Source organism: Pteropus medius, unplaced genomic scaffold (genome assembly GCF_902729225.1).
Source record: "Pteropus medius unplaced genomic scaffold, Ma_sr-lr_union100, whole genome shotgun sequence".
Classification (NCBI taxonomy): Eukaryota; Metazoa; Chordata; class Mammalia; order Chiroptera; family Pteropodidae; genus Pteropus; species Pteropus medius.
Window position 1 is genome coordinate 9760546 of NW_024352783.1, and position 24375 is coordinate 9784920.

Sequence of the window (24375 nt, forward strand, 5' to 3'; positions counted from 1 at the left end):
CCTGCTGGAGGCTATATGAGCGGTCTTGGCATGTGGGCAACACATGCACAGCCCCCTGGAGGGCATCTCTGACACCCTCACCCCCAACATACACAGGAGTTACACATGTACAGGTCTCCAGGAGCCATAAGCTCACAAAAGTGTGAGTAGCCCACTATGACAGGGATACTTGTTCCTTCTCATCTTTGGTGGGTGGGCTGCACTGCTACAGCTGAGGGTTGCCATACAGGGTCACAGGCCCACAGGTCTCATTGTCCAGATTTTTCACTGCAAACTGGATGCCTGAACTTTAATGTGAAAACTCTGAATGTTGAATTGTTAGACCAAATATTTTTAAAATGCTGTGAGTTTGGCCAAAATACATCCTAGGTTACCAGTTGTGATCTCTGTCTGAACCCAAGGATGCAGTCCACAGGGGTGCCAAGAATAGAGCCCTGGAAAGTGTCAAGGGGGTCCCAGAGGTAAAGACTCATTGCTGGCTCTTGGAGCCAGGGGCTTAAAAGGAAGAGACCATCTCCTTTGCCTAGTGAGGCGTTAGTGCCAGCACCTTTTCATCCATTACCTGCTCTGGTCTTTCCACCATACTGGGAGATGGATAAAGGATTTACTGTTGTTATTATTGTTTGTATTTTACAGCTGACTCAGTTGAGGTAGCATGGAATTAAGTGGTTTGCCTACAGACTCGCAGCTGACTTGTGGCCGTCAAGGCTAGGTGGCATCCTTGGATTTCCATCCCATTCTAGTTTTCCTCTTGTTCCACAGCCTATGTCCTGTCTCCTCTGCCTTAGCATAGAGCCTGTGGGAGAGATCTGCAAAAAAAGAAAAAGAAAAAGAATTAATATTTTGGAGGAAGAGGCCTACCTGTTACAGAACTGAGCTGGGTGACCCTGGTCAGGGGTGTGGGAGAGGCAGAGTTGCAGTGTGGCAAATATAATACAGAGCCCCAGTTCAAGTTTGATCTCAGATAAATAAATGTGACATTTAGGACAACTTTTACATTTCAGGTTTATTTGTTGTTTAGCTGAAGTTCAGGTTTACTTGGGTGACCCATATTTATCTGATAGCTCTAGGGCGAGGGTGTTTGGGTATGGGATTGGGGTGGGGGGTAGGCAAGTTCATCTCTGTGTGGGGATTTGTGAAATATAGAAGACATACAAAGCCAGGATTGGTAGCACCAGAGAGCTCTGTCATTCTGCCTCCTGCCACAACCTGCAGGACAGTGACCTGCAACAACTCAGCCCCTGGTAGCCAGGCCCCTCTGACCATACTCCTTTACCTGCTCCGGGCCCCTAATCAGGAGAAGTGTGCAGCTGGGCACTTGAGGAAGGGAAGATGAAGCCACCAGGCAGGGAGGGAAATTAACCTTGGATCCAGTGAGGCCACTGGCTGCTGAGTATTGATTGCTTTGAAATAACAACTCAATCTAATACAGGCCAACTAGAAGGCAGATAGTAATTATTCATCAGATACACTGTTTCCTATTTCCTTTCCCATGTGGCCTGGGCCTGAGCTCTACCACCTTTTGTTGTTAGATTGCTTGAAAGTGCATTTATCATCCCACCTTTTCCTAGGTGAAGGGGCAGGTGTCGGGGAGCCATCCGGGATGCTGAGGAAGACCAAGTGGCCCCTAAAGGGCTCTTGGAGGAAAGGTATTCCACTGTTTCCAGAATAGTGGAAGCCTAGTGGATGGCCCAGCCTCAGAGTCCCGAGGTTTGAGTGCTTGCCTAGCTGATCAAAGCCTGTGGTTTGCTTGGCTGCAGAACAGGGTGCTCTCCTGGTCACCCAGGAGTGTGCTGTGACTGTAGAAGCAGTGGGAGGCATGTGGGCTCTGGGTTAGGGTCCGGCCATTCACAATTGTGCCTCCTCTGACTTATCTGATAAGCCTCATTAAAACAGAAGAAAGAGAAAATGAGCTACCCAGAGGAAGACACAACAATGTCAGACCTACAGATCCCATGCACATGGTATGTGTCTTTCACTATTGGTTTTTCAGTAACAATCAAAAGGAAATCTGCATGAGCCCACACTGCATGTGAGTTTCCACACTGGAACTGAAGAGAACTCAGGCATCGCCTTTCACTTCCAAGTGTACTTTAGCAAATGTGTTGTGATTAACAGCCATGAGTATGGGGGCTGGAAATGTGAGGGGGGAATCCTTCAAATGCCCTTTGTGGAAGGCCAATAATTTGACCTGCACATCTTGGTGCTACAAAATGAATACCAGGTAATGGTAAATGGCAACCAATGTTATAATTTTCCCCGTCGACTCAAGCTAGGATCTGTACAGATGGTGCAGGTGTGAAGTCAGATACACTCTGACCTCAGTGTATATCTGCTAGAGAGGGATGTGACCAGACTCCCCATTGTCAAGAAAATCTAGATCCTCCATCTAAGTCAGTGGTCCCCAACCTTTTTGGCAGCAGGGACTGGTGCTCCTATGAGAATCTAATGCCTAATGATCTGAAGTGGAGCTGAGGCGGTGATGCTAGCGCTGGGGAGCAGCTGCAAATACAGATAGAGCTTTGCTTGCTTGCCCATTGCTCACCTCCTACTGTGCGGCCCAGTTCCTAACAGTCCACAGACCAGTACCGGTCTGCATCCCAGGGTTTGGGGACCCCTGATCTAAGTGACCATGTGATTCCAGAGCTCACTAATGGAACAGGTTCTCTTCATCCTTTCCCACACTTGGTTATTAAAACTCCTGAAAATTAAAAAAAAAAAAACAACCAGAAGAAAGACTCTGCTTCAGGGGACAGACTCAGGATGCCATTGTGTAGTGCATGGAAGAGTCTGCCAGGGTACGGACATTGGCAGCCATTCTAATCTGTCCCTAGAACTCAGATTCATCAAGGACTGGATTTTTTTAAATTGGCTTTATTACAGTACAGTATACATGTAATAGAATACATACAATTTAAGCGTACAGTTGATGCAGGACAGGGCAAATCCCCCCAAATGGAGGCTCAAGTCTTATATCGAGAGAGAAGGCCATTGACTGAGTGTAGGAAAGAATTCAAGCTCATGCCAGAGTTAGAGTCAGAAGAAAAGTTTATTAGAGAAGGAATAACGCTCCATAGACAGAGCGTGGTCTCCTCTCAGAGACAGAATGAGAGAGCCCCCAAGTGTTCGAGTCATTCAGTTTATATGTGGTTCTTAGTTTCTATGAATTACAGTTTAAAGACTGTTTCCGTATTTTCCTTTGACGGTATGGGTTGCAACATTAAAGGCATGTTAGTAATCTCAGCTTTTGTTCAGTAGGTTCCCTGTGTTCTGGCCATAGGGAATGAATATTTGGGTTTGTTTTGTGTAGGGTACAGCTTGAAGCTTTGTTTTCCCGTTTTCCTTTTGTGCTGTACATCTTTAATGGTGTGGTAATCCCAGAAGGAATCTTTCTTTGTTACTAGTTCCTCATAGTCGAGCTGTAGGGCTGATCAGCACATTTGTAGGTTCTGAATACAACCTGGTTTAATATTTAGTCAATTTGAGTAGTTCTCATGCCTCTTCCCTATATCATGGTTTGATGAGTCTTGACAAATATAAATGCCCCTGTAAACCACCACCCTGATCATGATATAGAACATTTCTTTCCCTAAAATGTTCTCTCATGGCTCTTCCTGATCAATCTCCCCATCTCCGCTGCAGCCCAGAACCAGAACCGCTGCTATGATTTCTGTCAGTATGGGTGGGTTCTGCCTATTATAGAACTTCATGTAAATGGAGCTAGACAGAAGGCACTCTTCTGTGTATGGATCCTGTGTCCCATTGTACTACTGAGTAGCATTCCATCATGCAGGTGGGCCATGCACTGTGCATCCTTTCAGCAGGTGGTGGGTTTCTGAGAGGCACAGCCATCAGTGGGAGCACAGAACACAACTTGCTCCCACTTCTACCTCATTTTACAGCTGGGCATACAGCTCCAGGGAGCAAAACTGGCTTTTCCAAGCAAGGAGGAGGAACAGGCAGGTTTGGGCATGACAGCCAGGGCTTTGGACTCCCCCCGACACTGGGCCTGTGGGAGGGTCACAGGCTCCTCAAGTATAAGGACATGATACCTTATGTAATTTTTAAGTCTTCAGTGTCCTTTAGAAAGCCTTATCTCATCAACTGGGAGGGGAAAAAAATCAATTAACTTTAAAGCTGTATCTTAAAATCACATACTAGAAACAAGATGTGCCAGAGACCACTGGGCTAATAAGGAGAGTGGAAAGAGAGGCCTCTATGTATCCAAGGAGCACTGGATTAGGAGCCCACGGTGTTGTTCTGCTGCATCTCCTTCCTACTGCCTGACTGTACCAGGCACTTCTGAGGGGCCTGTCTCCTCATATGTAAATGGAGCTAACACTGCCTTCCCCTCAGGCTGTTTTGAGGGTTCAATGAGCTCAAGTAAAAGCACTTTTGAAATTGTCAGGTGCTGTGTCAATGGTTACCGTGGTTTATATTGTTAGTATCTTGGTGCCCCTGGGCTTCTTGGACAGTCACTGATCCCTGCTCTTTTCCGTGAAGCTCCCTCTGCCTGGACATCCTGTCCACCCTTGCTAGTTGAGTCTATTGAAGGATTCCTTTGCTGTGCAGAAACTTTTTAGTTTGAAGCAGTCTCACTTGTTTATTTTTGCTTTTGGTGTCAAATCCAAAAAAGTTGTCATCAAGTTGACCGGCTATGTTTCATTCTTTTGCATCTGGCTGACCAGTTTCCCCAACATAATTTATTGAAGACTGTCTTTTTCCCATTGTATATTCTTGACTCCTTTATCGTAAATTAATTGACTATATATGTTTAGATTATTTCTGGGTTCTCTATTCTGTTCCATTGATCTGTCTGTTTTTATACCAATACTATACTGTTTAGATTACTATGGCTTTGTAATTTAGTTTGAAATCAGGGAGTATGATGTCTTCAGCTTTGTTCTTCTTTTTTAAGATTGCTTTGGCTATTCGGAGTCTTTTATGGTTCCATATGAATTTTAGAATTGCTCTATTTCTGTGAAAAATGCCATTGTAATTTTAATCAGGATTTCATTGAATCTACAGATTGCTTTGGGTAGTATAGATTTTAACAATATTCTTCTAGTCCATGATCATGGAATATCTTTCAATTTATTTGTGTTTTCTTTAATTTCCTTTATCAGTTTCTTATAGTTTTCAGTGTGCATGTCTTTCACTTCCTTCATCGTTTATTTCTAGGTATTTTATTCTTTTTAATGCAATTGTAAATGGGATTGTTTTCTTCATTTCTCTTTCTGATAGTTCATTATTAGTGTATAGGAATGCAACAGATTTTTGTATATTGATTTCGTATCCTGCAAGTTTACTGAATTTGTTTATTCTAACAGTTTTTTTGTGGAGTCTTTAGGATTTTCTGTATGTAATGTCATCTGCAATTAGTGAGTTTTATTTCTTCCTTTCTGATTTGGATGGCTTTTATTTCTTTTTCTTGCTTAATTGCCCTGGCTAGGGTTTCCAATACTATGTTGAATAAAAGTGAAGAGAGTGGGCATCCTTTTCTTGTTCCTGATCTTAGAGGAAAAGCTTTCAACTTTTCACCATTGAGTATGATATTAGCTGTAGATTTGTGGCCTAAATTATGCTGTGGTACATTCTCTCTATACCCATTTTGTTGAGGTTTTTAATCATAAATGGATGTTGAATTTTGTCAAATGCTTTTTCTAAATCTATGGAGATGATTATATGATTTTATTCTTAATTTTGTTAATGTGGTATGTCACATCAATTGCATCCCTGGGATAAATCCCACTTGATCATGGTTTATGTACTGGATTTTTTAAATTATTTTTTATTGAACTATAATTGACATACAACATTATATTAATTTCAGATGTACAATATAACGATTCAATATTTGTATATATTGTGAAATGATCACCACAGTAAGTCTGGTTAACATTTGTCACCATACATTGTATAGAATTTTTTCCTTTTTATTTATTTATTTTAAATTAATTTATTTTTTTAATGGTAACATCGGTTAACAAAATCCAATAAGTTTCAGCTGTACACTTTAACAGTAAGGCATATATATATATATATATATATATATATATATATATTTACACTATGTGTTCACCTCTCATAGTTAGATTTCTTTCTGTCACCACATATTTGACCCAGAATTTTGATGAAAATTTTTAAAATTTATTCTCTTTGTAACATTCAAATATGCAGTACAGTTTTATTAATTTTAGTCACTATGCTGTGCATTACATCCCCTGGACTTATTTATTTTATAACTGGAAGTTTGTACCTTTTGAGCCCTTCACCCATTGTGCCCATTCCCCACCTCCTGCCTCTGGCAGCCACCAATCTGTTCTCTGTGTCTGTGAGCTTGTTATTGTTTTTAGGTTCCACATATAAGTGAAATCATACAATATTTGTCCTTCTCTGACTTATTTCACTTAGCATAATGCCTTAAGTTTCCATCCACGTTGTCGCAAATGGCAAAATTCATTCTTTTTATGGCTGAATCATTTTCCATTATATATATATATGTGTGTACACACACATACACACACACCACATTTTCTTTAATGTATTGTTGAATTTGGTTTGCTAATATTTTGTTAAGGATTTTTGCATCTGTGTTCATCAGGGATATTGGCTTGTAATTTTCTTTTCTTGTGGCGTCCTTGTTTGGTTTTGGTATCCGGATAATGCTTCAAAATTAGTTTGGAAGTGTTCCCTTTTGGAAGAGTTTGAGAAGGATTGGTGTTATTCTTTAAAAGTCTGGTAGACTTTATCAGTGAAGTTATCTGATCCTGGACTTTTGTTTATTGGGAGGTTTTTGATTACTGATTCAATCTTCTTACAAGTAATCAATGTGTTCACATTTTTTATTTCTTCATGAGTCAGTCTTGGGTAGGTAGTATGTTTCTAGGAATTTATCCATTTCTTCTAGATTATCAATTTGTTGGCATATAATAAAATAGTTCATAGTAGTCTCTTATGGTCCTTTGTATTTCTGTGGTATCAGTTGTAATGTCTCTTTTATTTCTGATTTTATTTACTTGAGTCCTCTTATTTTCTTGCTGAGTCTAGCTAAAGATTTGTCAATTTTGTTTATCATTTCAAAAAACAATTCTTAGTTTCACTGATCTTTTCTGTTGTCTTTTTGGTCTCTATTTCATTTATTTCTTCTCTGATCTTTATTATTTCCTTCCTTCTGCTAACCTTAGACTTTGTTTGTTCTTCTTTTTCTAGTTCCTTGAGGTGTAAAGTTAGGTTGTGTGAGATTTTTCTTGTTTCTTGAGGTAAGCCTGTGAGCTTGTTGAACTTCTCTCTTAAAACTGCTTTTGCTACATACCATAAATTTTGGTATGTTGTACTTCTAGTTTCCTTTGTCTCAAGGTGTTTTTTATTTCTTTTTTTTGACTTCTTCTTTGACCCATTTGTTGTTCAGTACTTGACTGTCTTTTCTGATGGGCAGTCATTCTGAAAGGGCTTCTCTTTACTCCTTTGTCCAGTTGCTTTGGAGGGGACTGTGTCTTCCAGGAGACCTCTAGAAAGAACCTTACATAAGCCACACAATTGTATCCTGCAGTCTGACTACCCCAGATACTCTCCTGATTTAATGCAAATCTGCATGGCCAATTTGGCCCTGAAGGACAGGCATACAGAGGGGAACTCAACTCCATGTATTATCTTGGTAAACTCTGAGCTCCCTTAGGGCACATCTGGCAATTTATTTTTGGAGCTTCAGCCACATTTGGTGCTATGCCAAGCACATTTCACTAGGCCCTGTAAGAAAATTGGCTGAGTTGGGTTGAATCCTACAGGGCGAAACAAAGTGAACGATCAAAATAGTTTTGTTTATATAAGGACATTATAAAGGGAAAAGACTACCCACAGAATGGGAAAAAATATTTGTATATCATTTATCTGATAAAGATCTAGTATTCAGAATATATAAAGAACTCAGAGCTCAAGAACAGAAAAAACAATTAATTCACTTTAAAAAGTGGGCAAAGGACTGAACAGACTTTTCTCCAAAGAAGATATACAAATAGCCAATAGGTGTACGAAAAGATGTTCAGTGTTGTCATTCTTTAGTAGGGAAATGCAAATCAAAGCTATAATGACTTGCCATATCACACCCACTAGAATGGCTACAATTTTTAAATGGAAAATAACAAGTGTTGGCAAGTATGTGGGGAAATTGGAACCTTCATACACTGCTGATGGGAATGTAAAATGGTACAGCCACCGTAGAAAACAATTTGGCAGTTTCTCAATAAGTTAAAAATAGATTTACCATGTGACCCAGCAGTGACGCTCCTAGATGTACACCCAAGAGAAATGGAAACACATATTCCCACAAAAACTTGTACATAGATGTTAATGGCAGCACTATTTGTAATAGCAAAAAGGTGGACACAACCCAAATGTCAACTGCTGAATGGATAAACAAAATGTGATATTTTAATACAATGGAATGTTATTCAGTCATAAAAAGGAATGAAGTATTGATACTTGCTACAAACATGGATAAACCTCAAAAATATTATGTTAAATGAAAGAAACCTGACCCAAAAGGTCACCTATTATGTGATTTTGTTTATGTGAAACTTCTAGAATAAGCAAATCAGTAGAGACAGAAAGTAGATTAGTGGCTGCCAAGGGCTAGGGAGAGGGATGGGGAAGGTGGAGGGGGTGCGGGTGCAGGGAGGGGAGGATAGGGAGGGTTTCTATGTGGTGTGATGGAAATGTTCTGGAATTAGACCATAGTGATGGTTGCACAACTAAACATTACTTTGAATTTTATCTAGAAATTAAAAAAAAAAACAAGTGGCCATGAGGAGTATGAAGTCTGTGGCCCTGGGCCCCACGGTGCCACCTGTAGGCCAGTGAGTGGTACATTCACAAGCCCTGGAGCCCTCATCCCTTCCTCTCTGAGTGAGGACTGAGCTATCGTCTGTAGAGTCAGCAGAGGCCACCTGCCTGCCTGGAGCTGAACAAAGAGCTTGTTTACCTGCTGGGAGAATTGGGCACTAGTGCTAAGAGCAGAGATTTGATTGAGGGGAAGGCCCAGGAGCCACCTCACTCACCTCTCTTTCCCATAAATTTCACCCTGTACCCCCCTCCCCCCAGCATCCTCCCAGGAACTCTGAGGAAAAGTCTGGGAGCTGCTTCTGGGGCCAAATTATTGGCGGACTGGGAGCTGCTAATCTCTCTCTCCAATGATTAATTTCTGGGAAAGGGGTCCACTTAGGAAGCTAAGCTGGGCAGGAGGCAACAGGCAGAATCATTGCTGAGGCCACAATAGAGATAGATGGCTCCTGGACCCAGCTTCCTGAAGCATCCCAGAAATGCAGAGCACTGGATGGAACTTTTAAGATTCTCCATATATGTGAATATATTAACATTCAGGGTCCCGGTGGGAGACTTGCTCACATAATTAGAGCACAGCCACCTTGACTCCCAGTTGTCTCCTCTCCAGCTCCACTGTGTGTATTTCCCTGTTTGCAACCAGCCTCCCCCCTCCCCCGCCCCCCACCTCCTATCCTGTTCATTCACCAACGTGGGTGGTGCACATGGCTGTGACCTTGTTGCAGGGCAGTTGGGACTTTGGAGACAAGCAGAACAGGAATGGCATTGTTTGCTTTGCTCTACTGTTAGCTGTTGAAGATTGACTATAGATGTGATTAATTTGAAAAATAAAATAAAAATTGGAAGCTTGAAAATCTGTGCCTCTGGGGAGCTGGGGAAGCAGGGGTGAGGGTGCTAGTCACCCCTTTTCAGCCTTACTTACCCTAGTTGAAGGACACTGCGAAACACCCCTGGGGCTGGGCTGTAGGCACCGGGCCTGTGCTACCTGCTTGGCTGTCCTCAGGCATCCTTTGGCAGCTGCTCCTGTCTGTTTCAGTGGCTCCTTTTCCTCTGTCTTCTTTGCGTCTGCTGTGGGCATTTGGAATTGTGTGTGATGAGCTCTAGACTTGGAGAAAGGCCTCTGCTGGCGCAGGGCGTCTCCTGGGCTGCTAGGTCTCTTTCTGATTCTTGGGGTGTTCAAGTTATGCTTGGTAGAAGAGCTTGCTTCCAGCAGGATAGTATGTAGTCCACCCAGACAGGGCTGAGGATGTGTGGAAATCCCTGCAGAGCTGAACCAAGATCTACTGTGGCAGGTGCTTTCATGTCATTCTCCCTCCTCAGAATCAGAGTCTCAGGGCCTTGGAGCTCAGAGGCCTGCTCCTACCTCCACCCTTACCCCAGGATTCTCCCAACACACATCTCATTTTTGCTTTCTTCTCCGCCCCCCCCCCCGCCCCCCTGTCCCCCCCCCCACCCCTGCCACTCCCAATCCTTATTTAGGTTGCAAGATGGGAACAGAAAACTCGCAAGCTGAGCCGGGCCTTCGGCTCCCCATACCTGGCCTGCTACGTGCTGGGAGGGGCCATCCTGCTCCTGAATGTTCTGCGCTCACACTGGTAAGCTCACCCAGGCTGGGCAGAACACCTGAGGTTCAGGGGAGGCTATTACTAGGGGTATTGGGGTCCATCAAGACGTGGGAGTGTTGTGTTCGAATGTACAGAGATTTCTACTCTCCAAGGCCTCATGCCAGAGCAAGACACCCCTTCCTTTTCTGGGCTATTAGACTCCTGTCAGCAGAGGAGTCCTTTTGACCTTGGGAAGGGACAGTGCCACCTGCCTGGGATCCAGGTACAGAGGACAAGACCTGGATGGCTGCCAAGCTCGTATCCCAGGCCTCCAGTATATAGACAAAACCTCTATATGAGTTCCTGCCAGGAAGTTCCAGGCAGGAAGCAGGTACCTCTCAGGAAGCGGGGCCTCCTGCCATCAAAGAAAGAGACCAGGGTGGATGAACTTGTACTAGATGATGAAGTACTACCTGTGGCACATGAGAACAAATGCTGCTGCCCAGACGCAGGGCTGGGTGCCCTGGAGTGGGGTGAGGCTGTGAAGAGGAAGAGTGGGATCAAGTGGCCACACCCAGCATGGGCTGTCCCTGAGCCCAGTTCTTACTTCCTGAAGTTCCATGAGAACCATCGCAGTGACACACTAGCTCACAGACTGAACGTTGCCTGGGCAGTGCTTTAAAAAGTGAGAAATGGTACATGAGGATTCCAGTCTTCTTATATGGGAGCCATCACTGGGGGGCCGAGTCTTAGCTGCTTGTTGCCTAAGGCCCCATCTTGCCCCTGCAGGCATGGAGATGAGGTGAAGCATCCTGCCCGTGGTAAGTGGGCCTCTGTAAATGCCAAGGGCACATTCATGAATGTTGGCTGGGCCCCTCATACTGCTCACACATTCACACTCGCACTCTGAAAGATGCATGCCTCAGTCTTCCCTCTTCATGTCTGGGCCGCCTGTATAGTACATGCTCACTATCTTCCCACTGTCAAGGCAGTGTGTGAGAATGGGCTCTGCTAGGGCCAGCCTTCCGCTCTGAATTTTTAACTCCTGGCCTGTGTGTTTTGGCCTTCTCTGCCTGTCATCTCTTTACTTCTTTGCTCCAGGCCAAGATGGGTATCTCAAGGATCTTGGTGGGGCCTATGGCACCTGCTATGAATATGCTGCTATGAATATGCTGGACAAGAAAAGTCTTATTCACCAAACAAAGGGGCAAGGGACTTGGCTCTCGTGCCCCAGGGAGTGTTTTCACATTAGTAATCTCCAGGCAGAGTCCGATGGTACAGATGAAAAGGTGAGGCTTGAAAAGGACCAATGATATGTTAGAGGTTTTATGGCTCATAGGAATAGGAAGTCTAGAGGGAGAGGGGATGGTCCTCTTTGCCCACCCCTGCCATATGGAGTGGCCCCCTTACAATGGAGGGTTGCCCTGGTCTGCCATCGGCAGGGTAGGAGTCAGTAGCCTGTCTGAGCCTAAGGCTGGGAGCTCAGGTCTCCTCTGGCAAGATGGTGGAGAGCCTGTTTCTCTGCAAGGCCTGCCCCAGGGCCGCCCCTCTGAACCCCAGGCACACACTCCCAGGGCCAGGAGGGAGGGGCAGTCCCCATAGGAGTGGTGAGGCTAGGAAAGGGCAGACGGCTGGAGAGAGCTTTCACTCTTGCCCCAGAGTGTGTTGGTACTACCGTCATTGCCTACCCACAGCCAAGAGAGGGCTTGTGCCCCACGGCTCTCAGCCTAAAGTCAGCAGACTAGGTCAGATCTGTGCCCTGAGTCACCACCATCACCAAGCACAGGCGTTGGTAGCCACGATGCCTCATACCTGTGGCACCCCATAGTCACGACAGCACTTCAGGGGTGAGTATTTGAGCCCACTCATCAGATTGGGGCCAAAGCTGATGAGTAGTTGAGCCAGGAAGCACACCAGGCTGACGCAACCATGCTGGCCTTCCCAGGGAACTTCTCTCTGTCTCAGTGCCGAGTTCTGGTTTCCTTGCCCATCCCTAGCTCAGTAATGCAGCCTCCCTCTTCCTACTTGAACAGCTAGAAACCTAGGAGACATCCTTGATTGTGTCCTGATCTTCCTACTCAGTCCAGCAGCACAACCTGGGGTTCACACCCCGGGACCCACCCTTTCTCCCTTTCATTTCTGGCCATGCAGAAATGTCCTTACTCCACACAGCCTCACGGGGATCTTGTTAGAGTGAGAATCAAACCGAGTCATCCCTGCCTGACACCCCAAACCCTGGCTTCCCACTGCAATAAAAATAACACCCAGATTCCTCAACTGGCTTGGCCGATTCAACTTTGATCACCTCCCCAAATTCTTATGGCAGGGCCTCTGCCCCAGCTCCCCCTCCTGCCTTTCTCGGTTCTGGCTTCTTCTCTTGAGTTAGCTCTCGTTGTGCACAGTGTCCCCCAGGGAGCCCTTCTGACTACATCCTGTGTGCAGAAGCCCCAGTGTGATGACCAGCCTCTGCAAAGTCCTTAGCACCCACGCTCAGTTCTTTGTATTAGCAGACTGTCAGCTCCAGGAGGGTCAGGACCGTGTTTGTCTTATAAGCCATGTTATCCCCAGGGATGAATACTGCACCTGGCTCAGCAGTGATCAGTGAGTACTTAGGCTAAATGCAGAGTGGACTGAGCCAGCACTGGGAGCCCTGCTAACCCCTGACCTTGGAGAAAGGTCACAGGATGGCTGGGAGACTCCAACACGGTTTTTAAAAACAGTTTAAAAGGTGCTCTAGACCTATAAATAAGTCGCTTGTTCCGTACCCTGCCCTTCTCTCCTCAGGCCTTGCCCCATCTATTTTCACAGTGCCACGGTTACTGTAGATCTGATTCTCCCACCTTGCTCTCTCATGGAGAAGGGGCTGCCAGGGGTGCTGGGAAGGGAGGGCCCTGCCCCAGACAGGCTTGTACTTGTCCTACCCACTGCAGCCTCCCAGCCTCAGTGTCCTCATGAGAAGCCCCTCTTGACAGGGCTGGCACAGGTGGGCACTGGGTGTGGCCCTTACTCCGCGGTCTTCTGGCAGCAGGCACTCAGCCTCAAGGAGCTGAGTGAGGACCTTCAGGCACTGGATGAGAACAGACTTGAGTGAGACAGACAGGGCAGTGTGGTGGGCCCTCGCCTGCTGCAGACGTCCTTTTCTCCTTACTGATAATAGGTCAGGTGTTAAACACCATCCACTTGAAAGGAATAATGCTCAAGGTCACATGTACCCGCCTTCCTTCTGTCTGGCCCACACATTGCACTGGGTTATCTTTTAAATTCTTTATTCTGGTAGAAAGTATATAACATAAAATGTTATCATTTTAACCATATTTAAGTGTATGTGTGGTATCATATAGTATGTTTTTTTGTGTTTGGCTTATTTTACTTAGCATAATATCTTCTAGGTTCATCCATGTTGTAACATTTCAGGATTTCCATTCATTTTAAATCCGGCCATTTGCAATATAGATGAACCTTGAGGACATTATGCTAAGTGAAATAAGCAGCCACAGAAGAACAAACACTATTATGATTCTACTTATATGTGGAATCTGAAAAAGACTATTCATAGAAACAGATTGGTGGTTACCAAGGGCTGGGGGCACAGTGAGGGGTGATGGGGAAGGTGGTCAAACGGTACAAACTTCCAGTTGTAAGAGGAGTATGTCCTAGGATCTAATGAGCAGCATGGTAACTCTAGTTAACAATACTGTCTTATAAATTTGAAAGTTGCTAAGAGAGTAGATCTTAAAAATTCTCACCACATATACAAAAAATGGTAACTACGTGAGGTGACCGTGCTCATTATTTCACTGTATATACATATAAAATCATCACATTGTATACCTTATACAATGTTTTATATCAATAAACTGGTAAAAAAAAAAAAGCACTTTGAAAAAATTATTTTAAAAGAATTTACTTCTTTTTTTAAGACTGAATAACATCCCACTGTATGTATATACCACATTTGTTTACCCATTCATCTGTCCAACACTTTGAGTTCTTACCGCTTTTTGTGTGGATAGTGCTAATGTGGATAATGCTGCTATGAATATGCTGGACGAATATCTCTTTGAGTCCTTGCTTTTATTCTTTGGGATATACACCTAGAAGTGGGGTTACTGGATCATATGGTAATTCTATGTTTAATTTTTGGAGGAAACTCCATTCTATTTTCCACAGTGGCTGCACCATTTTACATTCCCACCAGTAGTGTACAAGGATTCTAATTTCTCTATATCCTCGACAATAATTGTTATTTATTATTTTTTTAAATAACCTTCCGGATGAACATAAGGTGGTATCTCCTTGTGATTTTGATTTACATTTCCCTGATCAGTGTTGTTGAGCATCTTTTCATGTGCTTGTTTGCTATCTATACATGTTCCTTGGAGAAATGTCTGTTCAAGTCCTTTGCCTGCTTTTTAATCAGGTTGTTTGTTGTTGAGTTGTATACATGGTTACATTTTAAATGGTTATGTAAGTATTATATCCTTGACCTGCAAAGCTGAAAATACTTACTATCTGCCCTTTTGAAAAAAAGTTTGTGGACCTTGGACTAGTTGATGACTGAGGTCCATCCCTTCCAGCTCAAGCAGATCTATAATTTTGATTGTCTGTATCAGGTGTTGGCAAATTTTTGTTTGTAAAGGGCCAGCTAGTAAATTTTCTAGACTGTGGGTCTCTGTCAAAATCACTCAACTCTGGTGGAGGTGGCACAGAAGTAAATGAGCATTGGCTGGGTTCCTGTAAAACTTTATTTACAAGAACAGCCAATGGGCCACAGGCTATGAGTCCACCCCTGTCCATCAAAGGAAGGGCCTTTTGCTGCCATCAGGCATCCAGGTACACCTAGTGACCAACATCTGGAAAGTGAGTCAGAGCAGCCTGGGGAAGGAGCAGGTGCCCTGGGTCAGTCTCAGCTCTGTTCCTGACAGAGGTTGACCTTGAGCAGACCACCAAGCAGGCTCTCTTGAGTCTTGGTCTCCTGTCTGTGAAATGGAGCAGGAACCCCTGAGGCTGGTCAGGAGGAGGTGCATCACCTACCAGCCCCTTACTGAGTGTGTGGCACATGCAGGGGGATCCAAGGCTGAGCAGACCTGGCCTTGCCTTGGGAGTCAGACTTCACAAGTGCTGGCAACTCTGGCTGGGACAGAGATGGAAGGGGTCCTGGGGGCCAGCCCAGCTGGTCTAGGGGTAAAGGAAGGCAGGCCCTGCTGCAGGTGGCAGCCTGGCTTATTAGGGCACCCAAGAGAGAAGGCGCCATGGAGTGTAGCTGGAGAACGTGACTGTGGAGTGTAGGCGCAGAGGAGTCATCAGACATCAATGCTGAGCAGGTCCCTACAGCTCTACTTGTAGAGCCAGGAGGAGTGGGTAAAGGAGGGACCTCTGTGCCTGGATTTGACACCTTCTCCTGTGTAGGATGCCAGCAGGAGGCAAAAAGCTAGAGGGCTCCTGGTCTCTGGTCCCTGGTCCCCTGGCAGGGGTCCTTCCTTCTTCCTCTAGGCCCTCATGGGTCCCTAGGGGACCAAGGGGACAATCTGACCTGAAGCCCAGCTCTTGATGTGTAGATATCAGCAAACTCTCTGGTTCATTCTTGAGTCCTGGGCCCTTGGGAGATCCGGGAGGTCAGTCCATGTCCAGCTTCTTATAGATGGTAGCCCCCAGCTCTTCCTCCTCTCCAGCTCTCTCAATGTCAGTGCTGGCCTGGCTTGCAGTCTACCTTCTCTTAGTTGAACTAGCCCCTCCAAGAAATTTCTGAAAGGAGAGAAAGGATGCTCACAGGCAGGACTAGTTTTCTCTTATCACCTTTCAGATCACCAGACAGCGAATATGCACCAGACCTCTCCCACCTCCTCGGGCCCACTGGTTCTTCCCTCCACCAGCCATCTGCTACCAGCCAAGCAGAGTGCCCTAGCCCAGCACCGTCCTGCACCCTGGCTGAGCTGCACTCACTGATGACAGTTGTCTCTTTCCTCTCCTCATCAAGGATGCTGGGCTTTGCGGGGGGTGGGGCTTGTGAGAATCAAGACTAGCTTCTGTGTGCATTGTTTAGCAGGAGTAGAGCTGTGGTTGGGGTTGTGGGAGCAGACTTTCTTCACCCCTCCTTGTTGCTCGGGAACAGGTGCACCCTGCTCATAGGCTGGCCGGATCGGTGGGATGTCAGCACGCATGTGGCTTGTCTTCCTTGTGGCCATCTGTGTGCCAGTGATTGCTTCATCCAGTGCCTGGCTGGAATTGCTCACAGGATATGGTCACTAAGGAGCAAGTGAATAGGGCAGGTGGGTGTGGGGAGGACTCAATTCCTTGTGGCTATAGGACCGAGGACTGAGGCCCTCATCTCCTAGAGCCTGCTTGCCACTCTCTGACACACGCTCATCCCTCCCCAATCTCCTGCCCTCAGCATGGTGGTTGGCTTCTTCCAAGCCAGACCCCCTTTGAAAGCCGCCCTCTCCAAGGTAATCTCCTTTTCAATTAATGCGGGTCAGCTGACCGGGGAACTTAATTACAGCTGTGAAATGCCTTGACCTTGCTCTGTTGCAGTTGATATACCTGGTGTCCACAGGTCAGCCCACACTCAAGGTGGGGATTACGCAGATGTGCACTTGGACCTGAGCCAGGGAAGCTTAGCAGGTCTGCCAGCATTATGGTAGAAAGGAGTTCTAGGTTGAGGGAGCAGGAGGCATAGGTGATCTCAGCCTTAACTCTGCAGGCTGTGGGGGCCATTGGGGGTTTGCCATGCAGGAAGGGCCTTAGTTAGAGGTAGGATCTGGAAGGATGCATTGGCAGCCAAAGTGGAGGTGCTCTGGGAGGAGGCTGGAGCCAGATGCTTGGCCTGTGGCCAGGACACAGTGGTGGTGACTATCTTTCCCTGCCTCCACCCAGGTTCCAGGATTTCAGGGGAGCAGACTGCAGACAGCCTGAAGTCACATTGGTGACCAAAAGCTCAATCTAAGTTTTAAAAATAGAACCAGAGACAATTGAATGAGTCTCTCCACTCCCGTCCCCAGTACAGAATATTTCCAAAGGAAATTGCCTGTTTATTACTTCATTCTGTTACGGAGCATTTGCCCCTCGGAGCCACTCATCCCTCTGTTAATTTTTCATGTGGAATGGACTATGCTTTCCTGACTTATGGAGAAGCTAGAACACCACCGGTCACCTGACGAGGGCCCACCATGCCATTCCTGCAAACCTGCCACTTGTCGTGGTCCCAGAGTACGCAGCCTGCATGCCCAAAGGGCTCCTTAACAGAACTCTGGAGGGTCTTGGCCAGGGTTCTCTGCTGAGAAGCTTGGGGTGAGTGCTTCTGGAGTGCTTTGTGGGGAACCATATGACAAAGAGCTGAGGGAACTTGGAGAGGTGCTCCCTGTGGGGCCCTTTCCTCCCACTGGTGAAGGATGGAAAAGGAGCAGGTGGACCAAGACCCAGGGTGGACCAAGACCTAGGGCAGCCACACAGCTGCTTCAGGGCCTTCTGCTCCCCATTACTGGCCCTCGATCTGCCCTTCTTCAGGAATCCTCATCTGCTTATAGCCAGATGGTTTTTTCTATGGAGCCATCCCCGAGGGAGGCTGCTTCAGGCACAGCACATCAGAGTGAGATGCTCCCTTTCATCTGGCCCAGCTGTGTGCACTCAGCTGGGCAGTGTGCCTACTGCTTGGATAGTGCAAATGAACTCTGGCAGAGGAGCTGGAGCCAGCCCAGCACAAGTGGGAAACCGAGACTCCACCACGAGCCCCAGATCTGTTCCAATCCAGGCTCTAGTTGGGCTCTCTCAGTCCCCTAGTACTCCCCTGACTGTTGCAACAACCTGATTGGTCTCCCCACCCTATTCCTCCCACTCATGTAGAATGCATTCCAAACTCTTTACTGCAGGCCCAGAGGAAGCCACCTCTGCAGGCTTCCCCACCGGCTGTGCTATTCCTGTTTCTGGAATGTTCTCTCTGCCCACCCCCTTCCCCTGGAGAATTTCTTCCATCACATCTCAGTTTAAGCCTCACCATGGCCTTCTGGACTCCTGTCTAGTGTGCCTGTCCTGCATGGCACCCGGTGCTTCATCACTCCCACGGTGTCACCCTTGGCTCACTCTTCTGTCCTTCCCACCGTTCAGACCCATAGCTGCGTCTGGCGTGTCTCATGTTCACCAGCATGTGCACAGCAACCTGGCAGCGGTTCTGCACAGGGATGTGGGAGGGGTTACTGTCACCATCATACAGAGGCAAAAACTGAGGCCCAGGGTGCCAGGTCTGTCTGAAACCCAGTCCTACTCTTCTGCCAGGAGCCCTCAGCTCTTTTATCGGCAACCATGGGTAGGCCTTGAGAACTTGAGGCAGATAGTTGTGCTGGGCTGTGGGCCCAGTAGGCCTCATTGTCCTATGTTTGGGGGCTGGGAATCAGCCTGGGTGGGGAGGAACAAGTACCAGAGCTAAACAGGCAGGCATCACCCCAGCCCTTGAGACATGGAGGTCTGAGTGTTTTCTCTCTCCCTCCCCCTCTCCCCTTAATGCAGTGGTAACCAAGGATCCTAGGGCCTGCAGGTGAGCTAGCCCTGAGTAGGGAAGTCAGCTTTGCCAGGGCCCACAGCCTCTCCCTGCCTTCCATTCCACTACCTGTTGGGAGAGATGGGGAGTGTGCTGAGGCTAGGTGCCAAAGCTGCCTGTTCCATGGGCTTAGCTGCTGGGTCTGCAGGGTAGAAGGTGTGCCTGGGTCACAGGGCTGCCCTGAAGGTGAGGGCTGCTTGTTTACCAAAAAGTCATGTGAAAGCATAGAGAGGCAGGATATAGGTGGGCGGGGCATGGGCATGCTGACCTGGCACAACACTCGGTGTGCATGACCCTGAGCCAATCCCAGTGGCTCAGCTTGGAGCTGCAGGGTGACCCTGAGCCCGGGCAGCAGGAGGGCTAAGGGAGGGCAGTGGTGGGTGGAGAGCTGGGCATGTGGGCAGCTTGACCAGTGGCCAGGTGTGCCCTGACACACGTGTACTTCACCATGCAGGCTTCTGTGCAGGGTATTCTGTTTGCCATTTACCTTTCTCTGCTCTAGGAGGAGGAAGAAGAGAAGGGCAAGGGGTGCTGCTTTCCCTCTAGTTGATGAAGATATACTGTAACCCACTCTGCCTGGAGACGGTCAGGGTGCAAGGGGGAAGGAGAATCAGCCTCTGTTCTCTAAGAGCTGAAAGTAGTTGGAGGAAGGAGTTCCAGGGATTGCTGTTTTAGCTTAACATAAGAACAGTTTTACGACAATGTGAATTTATCAGTGGAATGAATGAATGAAGATGGGTTTGTTCTACTTGAAAGAGCCTGTCAAACAGATACTTTATGATGGATGCATGGATGGATGGATAAAGGATAGATTGATAAAGGATAGATGGATAGATACATGGATGGGTAGATAGAAGATAGACTAACAGACGGATGGGTGGGTGGGTGAATGGATAGGGAACTGCCTTGCTACATGGTACAAAGCGAGTGCAAGTAGTTGCCTTGCATAAGGCAGAAGATCTTGTCTCTTCTGAGTGTTACAATCTTGGAGGAATGGAAAATGTATGTTTGTGTACATGCATGCACTTGCTCCCACACACATCTTTTCCCTGGTGCGTGTCCCTCCCATCAGCACCTCCTCCTTCCTAAGGAGATAGACCCTGAACCTTGCTCCTATGCATTACCGTGATCCCAGTCTCTTTGCCCTAGCTGCACCAAGCATTCCATTCTTTAGGAGCCAACTGGAGAAACTGCATCTCCAAATCCACTAGCATAGACACCTCCTTTTGGTCAACCCACTTGCCTTTAAACAAGGCATTCCATGTGTTGGCCCAAAAACGAGCCTGCTGGGGGCATTTCAGGTGTGGAAAGAAGACATACTGGACCTCTGAGGTGCTGCCCAGGATGTGGCCAGTCCTGTGCAGGGGCAGAGTACACCCCAGGCTTTAAGGCATTGAGTCTGCTAGGGGAGTGGTATGCCAAGACCACGGGTCACACATGTCATTTGCAGGAGCATGTGGGCACTGGGCATGCGTCTTTAATTTTCTGAGCCTTACTTTTCTTCTTTAGTACCAGTTACTAACTGGACAGGATTGGAGTTTGCAAACTGGTGGCCTATGGGCTGAATATGGCCAGCTGATATGCACAGAGTCCAAAATAGTTTTCATTAATTGCCTATTTTAAAAAAAAAAATAGGATATTTCACATACAAATCAGGATTTCTGACTTCTCTTGAAAAACTAAAAGGTCTGGCAGGCCTGGGCCCCCATTCTGGTCACTTCCCTCATGGCGGTAGGGGGCTGGTGCATCAGGGTGGCTACCCTAGGGCAGGACGGTACTCTCTAGGTGCCCCATATCCCACCTGCAGCCACTTTGTCACCTGTCTGTCCCCAACAGGCACTGAGTTTGAGACCCTTGGACTGGCTACTCTGGGGGCCACTTGGGGGATGGGTGGGAAGCGGGGACAGCTCCCTCTTCACAGCAGTGACCTCTTATCTCTCCCACCCTTTGCCTGCAGCTTCACACAGGCCATGCTGAGCCAGCCCAGGATGGACAGCCTGGATAACCCCACAGCCTACCAGGTGGGCCTTGTGCTCCTGGGAATTGGCAGCATGTTGGTGCTCTCCAGCTTCTTTGCACTGGGCTTCACTGGGACCTTCCTAGGTAAGACCCTGAGGGCTGGGGGGACCTGAACCAACCCACTCGGGGTCCAGGGAGGAGCAGAAGCTGCTTACTGCTCCATTGTCTTTGACATCTGCGTGGGGCTCGGGGCACCAACCCTCCTCTAGGCTTTGGCTCATCCACGGTTAGTTCAGGAGCCTAGACTCTATCATATCTCATCCAGCTGCTTGGCTGCCAAGCCAGGCAGGATGTCAGTCTGCTGTGTTTGGGCCACAAGCCAGTAGCACATGGAAGTGACCAGCTCTCTGATGGGCTGGGTCAGGGCTCTTGGGTCCTCCATTCCTCTCAGCCCTTGGCCAGCTTCTGGGACTTGGCCTCAGTTTCCTCCAGTGCCTGAGCGATATCTGGCACCCCCAGCTTGCCTGACTGTCTCCACTCATAGTCACTGTCTGTGGTACTTTGGGCTGGGCACTGCTGGCCGCAGCAGGAGGCCCACAGCTCTCAAGGGGCTTGTGTTCACAGACAGATGAGGAGTGGCCGTCCTCTGAGGAGTACTCCTGCCTGGCAAGGCCTGGGCTGGGGCTCTGGTGTCCATGCAGTGCTCAGGCAGGATCTGTAGGGAACCACAGTCTAGAAGGATACACAGGTGGGAACCTGGAGAAAGGGGAAGTCAGGAGCATTGGATCGGGCAGGTGGGGGCAGGTGGGGCAGGTGGGGGGCAGGTGGGAAGGGAGGACAGGCCTGTAAGCAAACAGTGATCTCAAAGGCAGAATGGTGGATGGCATGCTGGAGGGAGCCAGGCAGGTTAGATGGTGCACAGGGGGCCAGTGAGGCCAGGGCTGGAGGTTGGGTGGGGCCATGTCACATGGGTCTCCAAAGGCCTTGCAGGGGACTGAGCTCCACTCCCAGGGGGGAAGGGGTCATAAAAGGGGTTGAAAAGGTCCTCTTCCAGTAAGAAGGAGGTTGGACGAGTGAGGCTGAGACCTGGGGGGTTAGGGAGGAGGTGGGGATTATGGTGTGGGCCTGACAGGGCGGGGGGCAAGCGCCACAGGAGTGAGGAGGGCACTGTGTTGGTCAGTTAAGTCCTCTGGAGACCAGGTACGAATAGCTCTCCAGTGAGCGTCTGCTGTGGCAGTGGGCTCAGAGCCAGGAAGGGGCCGGTGGAGCCCCGCCCCCAACCCAGGGCATCGTAGAGGCAGCAAATGTTCAGGGCCTCATGGGGAGACTCACTTCGAGGGATGAGTCAGGGTGGGAGGGGAGTGGGAAAGAGCCTGAAAACACTAGCCACTGCAGCAATCCCCCCAGAAGAAATGGCCTAGAAACGCTAAGGGCCCGCCAGGCTCTGGATGTAGGGTACTATAGCCACTGCTCTGCCGTGAGTCAGCCCTAAAGTGGGTTTCTGTGCCACTGCCTCCAGGCCCCTCACCCTATTTCCTGCCTCCTGGGTAGAAGGCCTCCCACAGCCCTTCTCAGTCCCCTGCACCCTTTGTCCCCAGATAATAGATGATGCAGCTCTGCTGGCTCTTCCTGCCTTTGGCTGTCCTACTTATGCTTCGATTAAAGGTCCAAGAGATTTCTGGGGAGAGGCCCAAGACACCAATGAGCAGCATAATGCCACTTCATCCCCTCTGCCCCTGGGGATCCCATGTTCTCTGAAGTGTCTGCATGCCTATGGACTGAGTGGGCCTGCTCTGGGGTACCCCTTGACTTGGTGTGCTGTTAAACCTGCTCCCCCTCTAGCCTGGAGCTTCCTGAGAGTCACCCTGGGGGGCCTCTCTAGGTAGTGGTGTGGCCGAGAAGTGACCCTCGGTCCTACCCTATCTTGTCCATAGGTGATTACTTCGGGATCCTCAAGGAGGCAAGAGTGACCACATTCCCATTCAACATCTTGGACAACCCCATGTACTGGGGCAGCACAGCCAACTACCTGGGCTGGGCTATCATGTGAGTAGCTGGCCTTCCTGCCCATTCTCCCTGCTGGCTGCCTCCACCAGGAAGACAACAGCCTTCTCATCATTCATGGAGCCCAAGGGCATAAGTCAGATTTTCATTCCTCTGGATCTGTGGACACAACACCTAGAATAGGGGTTGGCAAACTTTCCCTCAGGGGTCAGAGATTGAGGCTCACGGGCCACAGGCAGGGCTCTGCCCCTGTATAGCAAGAGAGTAACCATAAGATAGTGAAAGAATGAATGTGGCCAGGTATCATCACGGACACTGAAATTTGAATTTTATACAAATTTCAGATGTCTTGAAATACTACTTTTGCTTCTTTTTTTTTAAACCACTTAGAAATGTACAAACTGATCTTGGCCTGTGGACCATAGGCTGCTGACTCCTGTGCTTAGAGCTGGAGAGCCCCGAGTGAATGCTACTCCTACACAGGGGAACAACGGCAGGAGCTGCCCAGGGCCTGGATCAGATCCCTAGCAGCCTCTGGCCCTGTCAGGGGAGCTGGTCTGTGCATGTGTTCAGGTTGCAGAACTTCTGATCCCACAGAAAGAGGGAACCCCAGTGCCCTTGGGAAGGAGTGGGCCCCAGGACTGACTGCTGTCTGTCTCAGCCAGCTGTAGGCACTGACAAGTGACCCTGGGGCTCCAGCCTCACCCCAAGTCAAGGAGGCCAGGCTAGGAAGTGCTGTGGGATTTGGGCTTCAAACCATGTGCCCCTACAGAGCAGTTCTCATTTGTCCATTTTCTGTATTTGGGCTTCTTCCATAGAAAGATTTTGTGTGTGTATGGAAACTGTTCTGCTTTTATTTAACACTTGAAGACCACTTGCCTAGAATGTTACAGGTACTCACAGAGACCGGAAAGGTGGAACACAGAGGAATGACTCTCGATGGTGGAATGTCAGGAGTGACATTCCGTCAGATCTAATAGCACTGGGCTTTGAGTGACGAGCAGCTAGAGGAAGGCTTGCTGCCCTAGCCCCACTTCTAGACCAGACAGCCTCCTGCCCAGCCTGGGCCCTCTTGCCTGGAGTTGGGCAGTGAGATCCTGGGCTCTGTACTCTCCGACTCACCCATTCCACAGAGCATCTCCCACTGGGAATGACAGGATAAGCCCCGACACAGGTCTTCTCTGCATCTTCTTGATTCCCCCATGCTGAGCCCCGTCCCTTCTCCCTGCCAGCACACATGCTGTCTCTCCCCTTTCGACCCCAGTCTGTACTTTCGAACCCATTTGAGGTATCTCCTGACTGCTCTCCCTGACTGCTCCCCAATGGGTGCCTCATTTGTGCTCAGATAGGGCCTTCCAAGGGCAGAGCCCATACATGGGTCCCTTCTGTGCCCCAGCCAGTGCCTGGTGCCCTAGAGTGAAAGGTCTCCGCTGCCCCAGGACTGTCAGGCCAGGGCTCTCAGGAACACGTGAGGGATCCTGAGGAAGCTTCAGCACCAGC

General features: G+C 48.1%; 2 protein-coding genes across 6 annotated transcripts in view; both read left to right on the forward strand.

Annotated features, from left to right (window-relative positions):
• Positions 1-24375, forward strand: part of PEMT (phosphatidylethanolamine N-methyltransferase) — a 78881-nt gene that overhangs the window by 52429 nt on the left and 2077 nt on the right. For all 5 annotated transcript variants that reach the window (XM_039847581.1, XM_039847578.1, XM_039847577.1 and 2 more), the window contains exons 3-5: positions 10318-10433; positions 20870-21015; positions 22806-22917. In XM_039847581.1, the coding sequence (XP_039703515.1) occupies positions 10318-10433; positions 20870-21015; positions 22806-22917 (374 nt within the window). The remainder of the gene's footprint in view (positions 1-10317; positions 10434-20869; positions 21016-22805; positions 22918-24375) is intronic.
• LOC120589762 (galectin-10-like) lies at positions 1604-2510 on the forward strand. Its single transcript, XM_039847388.1, is given in 2 exon segments — positions 1604-1649; positions 2007-2510. Coding segments are annotated over 2 exon segments (342 nt in total). The 3' UTR covers positions 2303-2510.